General features: G+C 34.4%; 2 protein-coding genes across 2 annotated transcripts; both read right to left on the reverse strand.

Moving 5' to 3' along the window:
- Nucleotides 1–2,647: 2,647 nt before the first annotated feature.
- Nucleotides 2,648–6,784, reverse strand: LOC120196118. The gene is made up of 6 exons (XM_039198000.1): nucleotides 6,458–6,784; nucleotides 5,060–6,171; nucleotides 4,890–4,948; nucleotides 4,337–4,465; nucleotides 3,645–3,689; nucleotides 2,648–3,057 (listed from the first exon to the last, which is right to left on the reverse strand). The coding sequence occupies exons 1-4, from the start codon at nucleotides 6,640–6,642 to the stop codon at nucleotides 4,430–4,432; spliced, it is 1,392 nt and encodes a 463-aa protein (XP_039053931.1). The 5' UTR covers nucleotides 6,643–6,784; the 3' UTR covers nucleotides 2,648–3,057; nucleotides 3,645–3,689; nucleotides 4,337–4,429.
- Nucleotides 6,750–17,136, reverse strand: LOC120196117. The gene is made up of 10 exons (XM_039197999.1): nucleotides 16,642–17,136; nucleotides 15,887–16,231; nucleotides 15,704–15,778; nucleotides 15,540–15,602; nucleotides 14,776–14,968; nucleotides 9,121–9,632; nucleotides 8,256–9,011; nucleotides 7,440–7,730; nucleotides 7,088–7,245; nucleotides 6,750–6,878 (listed from the first exon to the last, which is right to left on the reverse strand). Exons 6-9 carry the CDS (start codon nucleotides 9,331–9,333, stop codon nucleotides 7,177–7,179), a joined length of 1,329 nt encoding a protein of 442 aa, XP_039053930.1. The 5' UTR covers nucleotides 9,334–9,632; nucleotides 14,776–14,968; nucleotides 15,540–15,602; nucleotides 15,704–15,778; nucleotides 15,887–16,231; nucleotides 16,642–17,136; the 3' UTR covers nucleotides 6,750–6,878; nucleotides 7,088–7,176.
- Nucleotides 17,137–17,873: the final 737 nt, after the last annotated feature.

Genomic DNA, 17,873 nt, shown 5'->3' on the forward strand with positions numbered 1-17,873 from the left:
GCCCCTTAAAACCTTCATTCTTCATTACCTTCTTCAATGATCCATACACTCCAACTGAATGAAACCCTTCTGCCCTTGTCTATCAGTTCAATCAATAGAAACAATCATAAAAACTCTATAAATTTGCAATGAAAACATAGTCAACCGCAGGTATAACGAATCAAATGATAAAGATTAATCTCTATTATCCAGACACTTCGATTTCTTTAAATTATTCGAGTCCAACACTTATTTAAACATGAATATGATTCTTTAAACATCGTATTCAACACTTGTGTCTAAGTAACATATATGAATCAATTATCCCATGAAAACTATGAATCAATAAATGTACAAATTAAATATCATTTAATTTTGATAGATGTATAAACTAAAATTGGTGAATTTAAACATGGGAAAATGCGAACATCAACGTTTGCTCCGAATCTGAATAACAGAGATATAAATCAATTATATCAAAAAATTTATATATCATTTGATCCAGATAAAGCTTGAAATAAACACGAATACGGGGTGTGTAAACAGAAACATGTAAGATGTAATAACAATTAGAATCCTTTGAATTAACGATCCATCTAAAACCAGATGAAAGAAACAAAGAAATCAAACCTGCAAAAGAATCTTGATTCGCTCCAATGGTGCAACTGTGGTTTTTGAAACGGTTGTGGAAGCACCGGCAGCGATCAATTCCATGAAATAAAAGGGCAAAGAATGAACAATTTGAACGTGTTCATCTTCGTAAGATTCATCGTCAATGGAAGAACCAAATTCATAGCTTTCACTGCCCATTCCAACTCCACCCGCTCAAAAAAAAAAAAGTTAGAAATAAAACCAGTTACATACCGAACAATTTGGGAAGCTTTGTCTTATTTAATATGATAAGACAATGGCACCAGACCGGTCCTTGAGCATCCATGTTCGACTCTCATCGGTTTTATTCTGGTCTAAATTTCTGTTATTAGTCTGATTGTTATTTATACTTCTATTTAAATCAAATGTATTTTTTATAGAAGCTGCTAATTTTGTTAAAAGAAAAATATATTTAAAAATACAATAAATGTTTACGTAAATTAAATATATAATTAGTACATTTTTCTATAATTTTTAACACAAAAACTAACCACTTAATGTAACACAAAAATCATACAAGAAAAATGTTAAAAACTTTTAAAAAAAACTCGAACAAGTATTTCTATAATTATTGTAGTTTAATTATGCATATATTTCGATTATCAGTCTGATTGTATTTTAGAACATTTAATTTTGACTATAGTTTATATATATATATGTAAACAAGTATGTAGAATGAGAATCAAGTTCATAAATTATTATTAGGATTATTTTTAAATAAATTACACCCGTTACCATTTAATTATGAGTAGAATCTAGTTTGATCTCCTTCTTTTGATTTTGTTAATTTCGATTATAGTTTATTAATATTTATGCAAACAAATATGTAGAATTAGAATCAAATTCATGAATTATTATTATTTTTTGATAAATTACATCCGTTACCATTTAATTATGAGGAGAATCTAATTTGATCATCCTTCTTTTGATTTTGTTAATTAGATCACATAAATATTTAAATAATGTCAATTAAGTCACATGTTGTTAACATTTGATGAATGAGTTGACTTGGAAGCTATCAAAATTATTGTAATTACATATTTAGTATTTATTACTTACACATTCAAGCAATTTGGTCCTAATTTTGTTAACCGTCACGTTAGCTTCTTTTTCAAATGAAGACTGAATTGATAAAATATGTAAATAATGAGGACTAAATGTGTAACTATATTACTTCTATTAACTATCACGTTAACTCCTCTATCATATGTTAATGGCAAGTGACTTGATTGACATAGTTTAAATAGTTAAGTAATCTAGTTGATAATATTAAAAGAACAAAAATCTTATTAAAACTCCATAATTAATTCATCACGAATATAGTTTTCCCTTTTTAAATTGTTGAATGGGTTCTCTTATTCATTGTCCATTGTTTTAGCCAAAAACTTTGACCAAACTTTTGGATATCTCTGGAAAATAATAACATGAAACTCTCTATTTCTAATTACTATTTTAGTCATCCAAAAATGTTTTTTAATGAATATAAACAAAAAAATTGTATTGAATTGCCCTAAAAAATTTCCTTCACGTTAACTTATAAGAAAAACTAAAAACCCTAATAAGTGCAATTTTTTCATCATCCAAACATGTTCGCCATCTTTTCATAATCATATTTTGGTTTGTTCTTCAATGTGAAATTCTTGTTTATTCCAGGGGTTATTGTTGCAGTAATTTGAAGGAATGACTCGGGACATACTTCAGTGTATTATCTCTTAAATTATTTTCAAGTGGTTTGTAAAAAATAGTGAAGTTTAAAAATATTGTTTAATGTTTATATTAGTTATCCAGATGATTTTATTCTCAACTACTTCCCATATCATGTCAAATACATATTCATATTTGTATCGCTTTTTTTTTTGATAATCTAGAGTTATTATAATATGTAGAATTTATTCGTAATATTCCTTAACAATTGACACATGCTTGCAAATGCAGCTTCATGACCTCTAGGAAGAATATTCACTTTAACCACTGGTACCGCTTGTAGTGTTACAACTTCATGTGGTGATGTTCATGTTACAATAGCAACCTATGTTACCCGGACTCCATATTTTCACACAAAAAAATGTGTATCTAAATCAATGTCCGACACATTCGGACAAATTAAAAAAAGTCAGTAATGTCCAAATCTATTTAAATCTATATCCAACACTCGTATCTAAGTCCGGGCAACATAAGTTAGATTAGTATTGATAAACCTGGACACCAAATTATTATATGCTAAGCACTAAATGAGCTTTCCTATAAAAGAAATGTACTCTCAGGGTTGGCAAAGAAATGCTCCCGGTAAATTAGTTCGCATTTGGTCGAATTACCGCCGATCATCGTTCCTAAAATTGCCGGGACTCCGGTACGTTTACTTTGATGCTTCTTCTTGACAATAAGATGTCCGCCCCGAACCATCAACCTTAATAATTTCTTAAGGGGCTGTTTAAGAAATGTAAAGGTAAATCCATTAGGAAATTATAATAAGCAAAAGCAAGGAAAAGTAAGGTTTTCAACTATATTTCTAAAACTTTTTTATTTTTATCTTTTTCATTTCTAGTGTTCAACATGCTCATATCACCATCTTCGTATTCGGATATGTGTCAGATGGATTCTCATACCCGACACCAACACTTGAGTCTGAGTTACATATGTTTTTAGTTTGAAAATTTAGTAATGGGAAAATTATAATCCCATTTAAATCATCAACACTAAAGCTATTACAAGAAGAATCCTACGTTGTTTCGACTCTCCATTTTTAAAATAATTCTCTTGTGGAGTATCAATGTTCGAAGTATAGGCTGGAATATGACTAGGACTCTCTTATTCATGGAAACCTTGAAAAAAATTAAACGTACCCGTGTCCGACACTCATGCCTAACATAGTTAACATTATATGCTAGCATCTAGAGAAACAAGGAGTTATGAGCTAGATACTTGCAATAAACTTATTATGTCTATGGCATGAGTTTAACAAAATAAGCAGAGGTTTAGGCATGTTCTGATAATCAACCGAATTGCATTCTTACCTGGGAATTTATCATTGGAAAGTCCATTTTGCGAATAATATCACCCTGCACAAACAGTGAGTAGAAACAATAAGAACATGAGAAAATGTGTAGACTCCCAACTTTGTAGCTGCACATAACTTATTCGAATCTAAATTACCAGAATCCTTCATTGTTCTTAAAGTGCTTGTGTTCGACACCAGTGTCCAAAGGGAAAATAGGGAAAATATTGACCTACTTATGACAGACAAACTTTAACCAATACTCGCCTCCAAGTTTGGGTAACATAGGTCTTAATCAGTCGAACATCAGGTTAGATACCAACAAAAAAATATGCTATCATTTATCAATCGCCTCAAATTTCCATGTCACACTAATCAGAAACTGAAAACGGAAGATTCGTGAACACATATAGAACACTCGCTTAACTGATATCTACATGAACTTCCCAACGCAAACATATATTATATGAATAACAGAAATATTACCAATTAAATTGGGAGGGGAGACATAGATATCCATGATTGTTTAACAGCTTCCGTTGGGTAAAGCATAGATTCATATTTTGTAAACTAATTTATTCTTTTTCAGGGATTTAATGAAGTAGACCAAACCCAATGCCCATTCTTTTGCACTTATTTTTTTCTCATGCACAAAAAGTAAGCAATAATACAATTAAAATGAAATTAAAAGCAAATATAAGAATCGTGTACCTCCAGTATTCCTGGATTTTGCATCACAATACGAAAAGCCCGAGTAATTATTCTCTTATGCATTTTCCTCTTGCTGTTGCCTTGCATAGTCGATCAGGCGATGAAACGAAATGAACCATAAAAAATGACCTGTATAACCATTTGTTAGGACAATATTTGACCCGTTAGGTTGTAAGCAAGCACCAATCATAGAGATTCAAACTTCCACTGTTCAACTATAAACGAGACCATATATTTGTGAATCTACGAAGAAGTTAGAGATAGCATAACAAGTCTCCTTTCCCTTGTTTATGAATAAATGTCCTAATTCTTGCAACGGGTTTGTAAATACGAGACACAACATGGTTAACTGGAATTATCCAGGACAAGCAGACATCAAATAGATATCAGAATGGAAGATGTCCCATAAGGAAACAAGAAAGATAAATCCCCCAGACCTTCTACTTTGCACTTTCACCACAATGTGTTATACTCAAGTATTTGTTAGTGCAATATTTTTTCTTCTTTTCTAAATTTCATAAAGAAGTGCGGTCAAATGACAGAATCAAACTACCTTTTCTGCTTGTCCAAACTTTTGCAGAACATCAATGACAAGTTCAGCCATTTTTTCTCCTGAAAATATCAAGAAATAAATACCGGGATAATGTATGTATGGCTTTTCTACAATAGGAAAGAAATGCATGTTTAAATATGACCATCCTAGTAAAAGTTAAGCATGGATACCTAATGTATTCATAAATTTGGAAACTTCTGCAATGGTCAAACCTTGATCGCCAGCCTTCTGGATGGCAGTGTAGACAGATTTAAAGGCCTCCTCAGACAAGCTACCAACATATTCTTGACTGGTAGTTAATGGCATCAAATGTGCAGCATGATCAACCATCAGTTCCCAAAGTGACTTGCAAGAATCCCCAGGTGTCGGGACAGTGTGCTCGAAATTGAGATTTTCCTTAACAATTTCAGAATGTGATGAAATGCTGCCAACTTCAAGAGTTCCAGAATTACTGCCTACATAATACCCATCAATAAAATGTTCATCACCAAAATTCTCCCCGTTCTTGAATGATGATTCTAGAGAAACAGCTCTTGGCACTGATGCTCTATGCACAGATAACTTGATACCTGGAAAACCTTTTTCACGCCGATTATCAATGGAAGAGTCATCAATAAAATGGGCAGATAAGCCTTTGACAAATTCAACTTCTCCAACACCTTCAACTGGAATAGAAGGAGAAATGAACAGTTCACCCGAATAAATCAAGGCAAACAAATGAAAAGTTTCTCCACACTTTAAATCTACTGTGAGATCAAGTCCTCCTCTCCTAAATTTTTTTTCATGTTCAACAAGCCACCTAGAAAATTTAGCAGCGTTACTGCCAGTGTTTAACGGAAATTGATAGTCACAGACATTTGCATTTCTTGGGGCCTCCAGTAAAGGCTCCTGCCTGCTCCGAAGAACCTCTTCCAAGGAAAAATTAATCTTTTCCTCACTAAAACTATCAAAGTCTAGGCAACCTATGCTTTTATTGCATTCGATGCCTTCAAACAAACTTCTCTTAGCACCTGTCCCTGATGAACCAGGCATGATTGATCCACAATTATCGTCATCCATTGATCTCTTCTCCATTTGTTCCAGCTGCTTCTCATGTTGTTTGCTAAGCATATTACAAAGACTCCTAAAAGATTCCTTGAATCTTCTATTTTGCTTTAGGAATTTTTTTCTTCTGTAACAAGCATTTGGATGTGCTGGAAGGTTACCGAATGAGAGCCTGCATTCCTCAGTTAAGTTTGCTCCGAGGCCCACAATGTTTTTCACATATTGGATTACCAATTGCCTTAAAGAAAAAAAATATTCATATATGCAAAATGAAGCAATTAGTAAATATACATAATGGGGAAAAAAGAAAACGGGAAAAAAGACATTTTTCTATTTTTAAAACTAGTAAAAACATTTTTCAGCTAGGGTAGATAGACAAGTAACCTGCTGCATACAAGTAACTATTGTTCACATGCAAAATATACATGCAAACTTCACAAAAATTCCCCATAAGGCCATTTTCACAGAATATTTCATGCTAACTTCATTGGAAACATGGAACTTAAGTAATTCATTTTCCTTACCTGTCTGCGTCATCTGTCCACTGGAACCTTTTTGGGCGTACTGAATTCAACTTGGAAAAGGCCGAATGGTTAGTAGATGAATGATACTTGTCTCCATTTACTCCAAACCTTTCAGAATCCTTCCAATGATCTTCCTCTTGTTGTCCTTGCAACTGACTTTCATGCTTCTGAGGAGAGGATAACATTTTGTTTTCTCCTCCTATAAAATCTTTACCACTTCCAGCTGAACTAGGAATTTTTTTCTGAGAAAATGACCCAGTTTCATTGCCAACTTTTCTACGGTTTAAAACTTTAGATCTTGCAGATCTTTTCCTTTTTTGAGAAAGGAACTAATGACCATCGGATCGGATTCGGTCTCCAGTTCATTTACAATTTTATTTCTTTGACGACGTCGCAGCTTAGAATTATATACACAAAGCACCTGCAACATTTCAAGGGAGATATTTTAAACAATAAAACAGCGAAGGAACTCTTTTACAGTTTTTCATTTAAATATGAACATTCGTTTCATCAAATTAATAAAAACCATTGAGCAAAGAAATTCAAGATCTCAAGTTTTGGTCCAGACTCCAGAAAATTTCTAAGAAAAAGAAGGGGGGATATCTTATGGAAACTAGGGCATGATCTAACCTGCAGCATGGTGAGATTTAGGTTCTTTGCAATCTCCTTACATTTTTTGTATGGAAGTTTTTCATTGCATTTGGTCTTGGCTAGAAGTTTCAGTAGAGCATTGCATGCTGACCAACAGTCATTCTTCGAACAGAGGTCCATGATCTGTATCCAAAAATCTGGAAAAAAATCCAATTACCATCATCGCTGGGATAATAACAAGCAAAAAAAATCTTGGAATTAACAGATAAAAGAAAAAAACATAATGGATAAGATATAGAATACTTCTATTTCCTCATTGAGCATTTTCTCATTTGAAAATTCTTGAAAGACACCAATTTGCACATAGTGCAAGAATAAAATGCATGCATACCTCATGAACAGTATACCCTGGTAATGCATGCGAACCAACTTTTGGATCAACCCTAGCATAAGTATATTCCAAAAATTGCCAGTATTCATCAACGTCATCTCTGTTTGAGAGGATAAACTCATGTCTGACAATCTCCTGTTCTGGGCCAAGATCAAGAAACCCAGAATTTGAATGTGTTGCAACCAATAATGGTTCCTCTATATAAGGCTTAAGCTCCAGGGCATAAACAGGACTGGCATGTGACAAATTGACTTCAGCATCAGAACTTCCTCTAGTTACTAGCCGAATCAACTACGTAAAAGTATCAAAGTTTGGGATTTGATACTAGGAATATATAAGATAAAAAGCATATAAAGCGTAGATTGAAAAAGAATTCAGAAACAAATGATCATTTGTGCTTTCAAATACAAGAAAAGTAAATAACATCAACATACATAATCATCTTAAGATTGATGTTAACTATTTAGTTCTGTTCTCTCATGATTCAGGGTAAGCAATATAGTTTTGATGGTTCATGTTATCTTAGGGTCCTGATAATCAGATGAAAAGCCATCAGCTACAAAGAAAGGATTCTCTTAGAAGAAGGAAATAAAAAAAAAAGAGAGGAAGAGGCATCTCAAATTCTTTCATTGGCGAACCAATCAGGCATATAATTACTTAAACACTGTTTAAGAGATCGGATGGTACCTACACCAAGGCAATTGTATCACATTCATATATTCAGAAAACTGAACCAACCCAGGTCAATTGATATGATACATGAAAAATAGAAAGAAAATATTAAATTTACTTTCAAATGTGAGCACGAGGTTGTACCTTCAGCCTCTGTAAAATAGTTACAATTGAAGACAGTCTCCTAATTGCCGAAGCATCATTTAGATCATTATACTCTTGAATAGAAAGATCACATAAACACACTCCCTTCTTAAACTTCTCTCTCATGTTGTCAACTTTAACAGTAGAACCCACAACTTGAAGAAATAGCTCAAGTGGAATTTCCTTGGTGGCTCCTTCCATATCAAACAGATTATGAATGATATAAGGTTTCTGTAGATCATTATCTTGTCTCCCATCTGATAAAACATCACCCCTAGCAGATAAACCACGTGCATAGTCCCAGAGATAACTATGCAACAGCCTTGCTTTTACCATTTTTCCAAATATGAATCCATTAGCACGCATGGCTTCCGTCCTAAGAGAGAGGGAATTCGAACTATCATAAATTTGTGTTATTTGAACACAATCCAATAGACGGACTGGGTTATTGTTCCTCTTCCTGAATGAGGTCTTCCCATGAGCAAGCTTTCTAGAAGACTTGATTCTAGCACGAATTACACCAATTACTTCAGAAGATAAACTTTGAATAGATGGGTACAGTACCACCTTGACTTTGCGGTTAACAAAAGTATCCATAATCTCATGTATATCTAGGTCTATATATTTGCATTGCCCTTCATTTGCAAGCTTCTGCAATATTTTGTCTACAGTTTTCCTGTCCATTGTTGTGCCTTTGTCTTTCTCGAGATTCACAAGAAACCTATATAGCTCTGTTCTCAAGACAATCTTTTCAACCTGCATCGGTTTACCCACAAACACACAGAGGAATGGTAGTTAATTAGTAACCAAATAAAAAGGGGGGGGGGGGAAGCCTTAATTTACTTCAAGTGGAAGAGGAAAAGACCTGCAATAGTTCAAGTATTCTCTGCCCTCTCCGGGCGCTATCAACTGTCGAAGACTGACAAGCTTTAAGCATCAATGTTGCAGTCTTCACAGAATGAACTGTTCTGTTTGGAGACACTGCTCTTGTTTCATGGATCAACTCTTGTGGCTTGCACATATTGGAGATACTATTACTTGCCTCACTATCTCTTCGAGAGCAAAAAGAGAGATTCATTTCATTTTCATAGTCGTTTGTCTTCCAAAGGGTGTCACTTTCAGAATTCCAAAGATCTGAGATTCGGGCTGATCCATCTGAACACCTAGGGTTGGCAACACCCAAACTATAATTTTTGCTGAAAAGGTCATTTGATCTACTTGGAATTACATTAGAAGATTCACTGTTCCTGGCTGTCCAAATTCTGTATTCATGCTTTTATTATGAAGTTCCATCTGCATAGGCATCCCAAATTTGTTGCTCATTAGAAAACAGTTCCTATGATTCGGCTTCTTTTCAATTCCGAACCTCTTGCCTACCTGCTTCACAACAAAATTTATGGAATGAGTTAAAAACGAAAAGGTCTTAGATTCAGAATTAAACATTGGAGACTAGTGAAATCCACATTCCAAAAATCTAAAATGAAGAAATAAATGTGACAGAACAGACTAACAAAGAGAAAATTTTGTTTAGGCAAACAGTTCAAAAACTATCACTCCTTTCTATAATCAAGAAATAACTTAGGTCTCTGATTTAGTCTGATTTGTCCAACGTGGCCCCCAAATTGCATCAAGTCAAACATACAGTTATTCACTTACATCATTGCTCATTTGACACAACAACCACCTCTTGCACCATGTCTGAAATGTGAATATTTAAGCATTTCAAGAGCAGCAATGTAGCTTAAACAAGATATTTCAACCATGAAACTAGTGATGCTAGCAATGCAATACAAGCAAGGCCAAGGACTTGGTTCCAAAGATTTACCAAAGTGATGCTAGCAATGCAATACAAGCAAAGTCAAGGAGATCATACATTCATATCTTGTTCACAAAACATTCAAAAGGAGGAATTACAGCTCTTCTTGTATATGTAGATGACATCATCATCATCGGGAATGATCAAATTGAAAGAGACACTCAAAAAGTGCTTAGCAAAGGAGTTTGAAATTAAAGAACTAGGGAGGTTGAAGTATTTATTTAGGAATTGAGGTGACATACTCGAGTAAAGACATCTTTATTTCCCAAAAAAACATATGCCTTAGACTTGCTTAAAGAAACACGCAATCTTGGATGCAAGGCAGCAAGCACACCTGTAGAGCCTAACTTGAGATCGAGTGAATAAAAAGATGATAGCATAATAGATAAGGGAAGATATCAGCAATTGGTTGGGAAACTGATATACTTGTCCAAATACAAGGCCGAAATAGCATTTTTCGTAAGTGTAGTAAGCCAATTTATGCATCATCCAAGAGAGAAACACTTGCAGGCTGTCAACAAAATTCTTTCTCATCTCAAAAGAACATCAAGTAGAGGAATTTTGTTCAAGAAAGATGAAGGATTTCTCATAGAAGCATATACGGATGCTGATTATACAGGTTCTATTGTAGATCGTAGATCAACTTTAGGATATTGTACATTTCTTGGTGGGAACCTAGTGACATGGACGAGTAAGAAGCAATCGGTTGTTGCAAGATCAAGTACTGAAGCAGAGTTTGGAGCTATGGCTCAAAATAATACTTGATGACCTTAAAATCAAGTGGGAAGGACCTATGAAACTTTATTGCGACAAGAAGTATGCCATCAACATTGCACACAATCCAGTGCAACATGATCGCACAAAGCACAATGAAGTAGATAAGACACTTTATTAAAGAAAAGCTGGAAAGTGGCATGCTTTGCACTCCATATATAGCATCAAGTAATCAATTGGAAGATGTCTTCACTAAAGGAATGCCTACTTCCAACTTTGAAGACATTGCATGCAAGATGGGAACAGAAAATATCTATTCACCATCTTGAAGGGGAGTGTTGAAAATCTAGCATATCTATTTCGTACAGATTCCATGGAACGTACTATTTTAGGTTAGAATAATTTAGTTCTAATGTATTTTAGGACAGAATTATCTCCTAACTTTTGGGAGACTACAGATTCCATGTAACAGACAAAAGTCAACTTCCTTTAGTATAAATATTGTAGAGGTTAACCCTAAAAAAATATAACAGAAAAATTCAGTTCTTTTTTCAGGTATTATGATAGGGATAGGATCCTGAAGATTTTCTAGGAAGAAGATAAAAAGGAGTTCAGACTTAAATGTTGCAGACTTGCAGCTAATGTTTGTTATTATATTAAAACAAAAAACATGTAGCTTCTTCTTCCCTCCAACGCCACCTTTCTGTTTCTTTGAGAAAGGTGCAGTCCAAAGTTATCAAAGGCTCAAGGCGCATCGAGGCGCAAAGTTTCCTAGAGCCTTGAGGCGCGAAGCGCATGAAAGGCGCGAGATTCACAAAGGCGAGGCGCATGATATCCAAAAAATTGTAATACATGTATATATTAATGCAATCAAACTCAAATATCATAGATACCAATATTAGGCTTCAATAGAGTTCTCTCAAACTCAAATACCAACCTAACGTCATAAAAGCTATCAACAAGCATAATCAAGTACTAAGTTTAACAAAAGCATCCAACATGCATAAACAAAACATCAAATAAAGTCACTGATAATCATCATCAAACATCAAACGTGACACATGTCACTCACGTTTTTATTAACAGTAGAAACCTAAAAGTGTAATGGAAGAAACATTATACACTTATTTTTAATAAAAAAATTTAAACATCAAAAATTAATTTTAAATATGATTTAGACATTTAATTTTATATTTATCATTATTTAGAAAAGGTAAAATATAGAAATGTTGTTAGACGTAAATTTTTAATTACGATTAAATTAATATAAACAAATATCCACATCAACCGGTCACAAAATGTTCCACGTCATGACTTTATCCATTCCCCACAAGTACCCGCGACAACTAAAGATTTTTCTTCCCGCCAATCAAAATACGACATGTTACCATAGCTTTTGTGTTTAAAATTACTCACTAGTCACTTCCTCCTTTTCTTCACCTTCTTATTCGTACGAAGACAAACCACCGTTCAAAATCCCTCTCACCGACCTTTTTGTTCTTTGTAGAAAATGAACCCAAATAAGACAGCAGAGGACGAACAACACCCATCCATCGCTGTCGTGAACCGCCGTATCCAATGGTTGTCCCTTCACCTGACCCCACTTCCACCGCTCCAATCTTCACCCCAACTCAACATGCTAACGTACGCCAAGTCGACCAATAAACTCGAGGTCGACAAAGCCTCCCTGAAGAGCTACATGAGAGGGAAAAATAGGGAAACACAAGAGAAAATCATCGAGTTCTTCGAGTCGAGGCCCGATTTGCAAACCTCGGTGGGGATTTCGATGAAGGAACACAAGATTTTAAGCCCACATCGCGCCTCGACTAAGCCTCGCGCCTCAGAGCCTTGCTACGCCTCGCTGAGCTTAGGTGCGCCTAGGCTACGTGCCTCGCTTCAGTGTTGAAAAAGCCCCGTTTAGTGAACCTCTACGCTTTTGCGCCTTAGGCGCGCTTTTTACAACTATGGTGCAGTCCCGTACTTATTGTCGAGACGTTTCTTTGCCCGGCGACGGAGAGTGCAAATAGTACACCTAAGTGTAACTAGTCTCGAAAAGGTGAGTGTTTATCTCAGATGAAACACTAAATTGTAGAGTCGCCACCAATCTTATAATGTGGTGAGATTGGTCACCAAAATGTTATATTATTCTAATAAAATTCCTAAAAATAATATTAAAATAATACAACACAGGATCTACTTACTAGAAAAATGAGTTCGGGATTCGATTACGTGTAGGGAAGGATTAGCACCCCTACAACGCCCAAAATTGGTACCGGTGTTTATTAATTAGTGTTTTTGCAATAAATTATGAATTTGTTTTTAACTTAATTTACAAATAAATACAATAATAGGAATATCATTTCACACCAATAACCATTTTAAAATACTTCCTAATTAATTAAGAAGATATTTAATGATCTATTGTATGAAATAATATAACTTAAATACATATATATAAAATAATGATTAAAATAAGAATCAAAATTATATGTTATTATATGTAAATTATTTCATTCTTTAGGTACTAAGAATATAAATAAAATAATAATCATATAGAAATTAAAAGATATTAAAGTAGAGTAACCAAATTGTAAAATAATAAAACTATAGTCTCTAATTCAAAATATTATAAAATATATGTACTAATAATATAATTTAACCATATATAATAATACGGGATTATAATATAAATTATTAATATTTAAGGGACTAAAATGGATATTTAACCTAAATATAGGTAAATATACGGTCAGGGACTAAAATGAAACAAAATTTGAAGACAAAAATTAAATATATCAAAACCTGATTTGGTGACTAACTTGCAAAGCTTACAGAGTGCAGGGGTCACGGGTTTAATTTACCCATTCGTATAATTACATAAACACCCTCCAAAAACGACGTCGTTCGGGGAGGATATAAATGCCCTAAACAGGCCCTAAAGGGCCAAGCTTCCCTCATTTCTTCTATTCTTTCTCTCTCTAAACGAGAGAACCCTCTCAGTTCTCTCTAAAATATCCCACCAGCGGGATGGACGACCACTAGTCGGCAGCTGTTAACCGTCGCCGGCCACCACCCACAGTGGTCGAAAAATACAAAAATCACCCAAAATATAGATTGGCTTTCCCTTGTCCCAAATCCGACCTCCTTTTTACCTAAAGGCTTCCCAATAACCCTAGATCTAAATAAAACCGAGAGTTTTACCTCAGTTTCCACTTGAATCTCCGACGTTATGGCTTCCGGCGAGGTAAGTTCTTGACTTCTTCTCTCTATTTGTTGTTTGGTCGTGTTTTGCTCTCGTTATCTCCTCTGTTTCTTTCCTGTTGCTTGCTCTCTCGTTTCTGGTTGCTCTCTCTCTCTCTGTCTCTATGTGTTCGTTGTTCTTGCTCTCTTCTCTCTATTGTTGGTACTTGCTTGCAGGAACGGCTTTATATAGGCCTCGAAGATCGACCGTAATAATGATGAAATCCGGTGAGTCACCGGACCTATGGTGGTGACTCACCATAGACCGATGTGTTGTGCGGCTCTCGTGCAGCTTCTGGAGTCTTCGGGAGAGCTCTGGAGAGCCGGTGGAGGCGTGGCTTCCCTTAGTTGGAACAGCTGGAGGTGACGGCCGGAATAGGTCCTAGGGTTATGATACCCTAGGGTTTCTTCTAAATGAGATGTGGACCGTTGGATTTGCCTTTGGATTGGACGGTTGGGATCGATTGGCGGCTGGAGAAGCTGGTGGAAACCCTAGCTGGGTTTCTCGGGTCTGTTGGGCTTCTTGGGCCTGGATCGGGTCTATTGGGTTTGAACCGGTTGTAGACTGTGCCTGTAAACTGGGCCTGGACCTCCTTATTGTAATTGGGCCTTCGAGCTTTATAAATAATAATAATATTAATAATATTAATATTATATAATATATATTATAAAAACGTCACTCGGACTAAAATGACTGTCGACACTTATGATTCTTGAAATATAGAGGATATCTTAATATCTTTCACAAACCTCTGTAATAAGCATTCCTTTGGATCCTGTAGCATCAATTGTGTCATAAATCTGATGATCAATGGAAGCCCCACAAGCTGGTCAGCTATTTGAAATCTTCCCAATTTCAGCTCTTTGCCTTCAACACATCTGATCGTATTTTTCTCAAAATCCGAACGTGAATTTTTTTTAGCAAATGCAAACACCGCTTATCCTGTGAAAAATTGAAGTGTGTTAATGCATAATATTTTGAAATGAACATCTCCATGAAACAGGAAAAAGCTAGTTGAAACATTATAGACAAAACTACCTCACAGTTATATTATTAAGTATGTACTTTTTCTCCAAAAGCCTATCATGAATGATTGTAGTTATTTATCATTTATATTCTGGAAATTAGCCTTCTATTATTTTTTAAAGAGGAAGCGAGAGAGATCAAGAAACAAATATGTTTCAAGTATAAAAGAACATATGCAAGGTTTGACTTAATCCAAAATAAACATTTAAATTCGGCTTAGTTTGTACTGCAACAGAGAGAAGAAAGAAAATTATCACTTGGACTGGATTTCATTACATCAGTTGAATTGAAAGGGCTTCTTTCTGAAGCAGAATATACAAATCCAAATAACTCATTTACCAATATTCAATGAAATAAAATATCAAACAAGATTACTGTAAACCATAAATGCCTGACTACAAAAAGTGTAACATAAATGTATAAAGAAAACGGAGAATAGAATACAAAATCAAAAAGAAATATCCATGACACAAGTCATCAAACTAACCTTCCCATTCACTTTTACATTAATCTCCTCTACTACACCAGCAGTTTTCAATCTATCATATACCTGGGAAAAGTTGAAGATGAAGAAATAGATTAAAACTATTAAGAATAAATCACCAAGATAAATCTAAAACACATGCAAAAACCCTAAACAAATGAACTAACTTTCTGCCATCTATGTTTTGCCTGCCGTGACCCGACATAGCCAAGATCACGTTTAATATCTGACATGACAAGAACCTAACAGGAAAAAGGAGAATTCAAACAACATCAGTAAAAATTATTAAAAATGAAAATAAAACTACATATATCTATCTGACAGTCTTTCAAGTATAAGACATAAGTAACCTTGCCATGAGCTTCTTCAAGTTTATCACAGATTGATTTCATTAGCGGCACACTATCGTTAACAAGAATATCCTCTTCAATATGTTCTACGTTTGAATCCTCTTTGTCCACGTCCCTTCGTCTTTGGTAACCTCAAATTTCTCTTGAGATCTCAACTGCTTTGCATAACGGTATAAATGAATTAACTTTGTTGATAGGCATTGTTTACCACTTCCTCTAGTTCTCACACGTGCTTCTTGTCTTATGATTAAGCCACTTTTCTCAAGCTTCTTTACCAAATAGAAAAATCTGTTTCCTTCAATTCCAAATTCCTTGCTAAGTTGGCTTTGAGTTATTCCATTCGTCCTACAAGCACACAGTTAAAACACCAATAACAACAATAAAAAGAAGACAATATCAACTCAACCAAAAGAAGAAGAAGAAGAAGAAGACAAAATAAAAAATTCCATCTCAAAAATAAAGGTTTCAATATTGTCCATATCATGTACTCCGCCCATTCGGATAAGTTTAATCTTTCGATTTTGAATATTTAAAATAAAACACAATTAACAACATTATTTTAATGATTAAATTGATTTTCAGCCTTTTATTTTCGAAAAAGAAATACAAATAAAACAGCACCCAAACAAAACCTATGCTAATAACCAAATTACTCCAAAATAAATCTCTCTTTCTCAAACAAACGGAAATGAAATTAAGAAAAAAAATTAAAAATAAAAAAGGAAAGGAATAAGATGAGCAACATTAAAACTAACCTAGCACTGGCAATACGTTCAAGAACGAGAGGCTGTTGATGGAACTCTTTTTCTTCACCTCCCAAAGAGAAATCATAAATGCCTAAAAAATTATCGCACAATTTTTCCTTAGCAACAACATTCAAATCCAGCTTTTCCGCATCGTCAAACGGCTGAATCAAACGATCATTGCTATCGTAAACACGATTCCGCTTCCGAAACTGAAGCGCTGGAATCTGAAGTAGGTTTTCCCACAGGACCCGTTTAATTTCGACGCTCGAAGCGAGTTTTGAGCAGAGAGAAGATAAAGCAACGCCGTCGCGACCTGTCGAACAGATTTCTTCGACAGCTGATGATATGATGGAATCCATTGATTGAAATCTTCGTCTTCGATCGGATAGTTTCTGTTCACTAGTAGAATTTAAGAGCGGCCATGGCGGGAAGCGAAAGCAGCGTGGGAGAAAAAAACAGTAGTGGAAGAATGCAGTTAAAAAAGAAGAGTATCAGAACAGTTACAACAAGTACGAACTTAACTCCAGCTCAAACTCTCAAAGCAGAGTACGAGGGTTAAGGTCACTTAAAACTTTGGAATTAATTACAATTAAAGTCCCCAAATTAGTGTTAAGATTATAAATTAGTCATGAACCTTAATTTTTTCTAATCAAATCTTCAGAATATCATTATATCGATATCGTATAGTTTTCGGCGGCCTAATTGTTAATTTGCACCTTAATATTTATATTTTTTTATTTGATCCCTTCTCTTTAAAAGTGCATAAAAGTTCTGTACAAATTGAAAAGATTTTTATATTTTATTTATAAATTTTAATTATTTTTAAATTCAAAATTATAAAAGAGAAACTCTTTGAAATTTAAAAATAATATCCATTCTAAGAAAAACAAGTACGGTAAACTATATAAATGGTCATTAATGTTTGAGTGAGCTTTCGTTTTCCTCACTAAAGTTTCAAAAGTAACAAATTGACCATTAACGTTATCGATTTGTAGCAAAATGGTAACTTCATCATCATCCCGTGAAATTGATGACATGACAACATTAACAAAATGGTTAATATGTAGTTTTAGCCCTAAAATAATGCTAAAATATCAAATAAGTCCTTAAACATTAATTTTATATTTAATTTATCTAAAAAATTCTAATTTTTACATTTTTTTCAAACACCCCATTGTTTACACTATTTTCGACAATTGGTTTTAGGGTTATCAAAATAGTTTCAAGAAATGTTGCAGCTA

The sequence above is a fragment of the Hibiscus syriacus genome, unplaced genomic scaffold, assembly GCF_006381635.1.
Source record: "Hibiscus syriacus cultivar Baekdansim isolate YM2019G1 unplaced genomic scaffold, ASM638163v2 tig00117026_pilon, whole genome shotgun sequence".
In the NCBI taxonomy this organism is placed as follows: Eukaryota; Viridiplantae; Streptophyta; class Magnoliopsida; order Malvales; family Malvaceae; genus Hibiscus; species Hibiscus syriacus.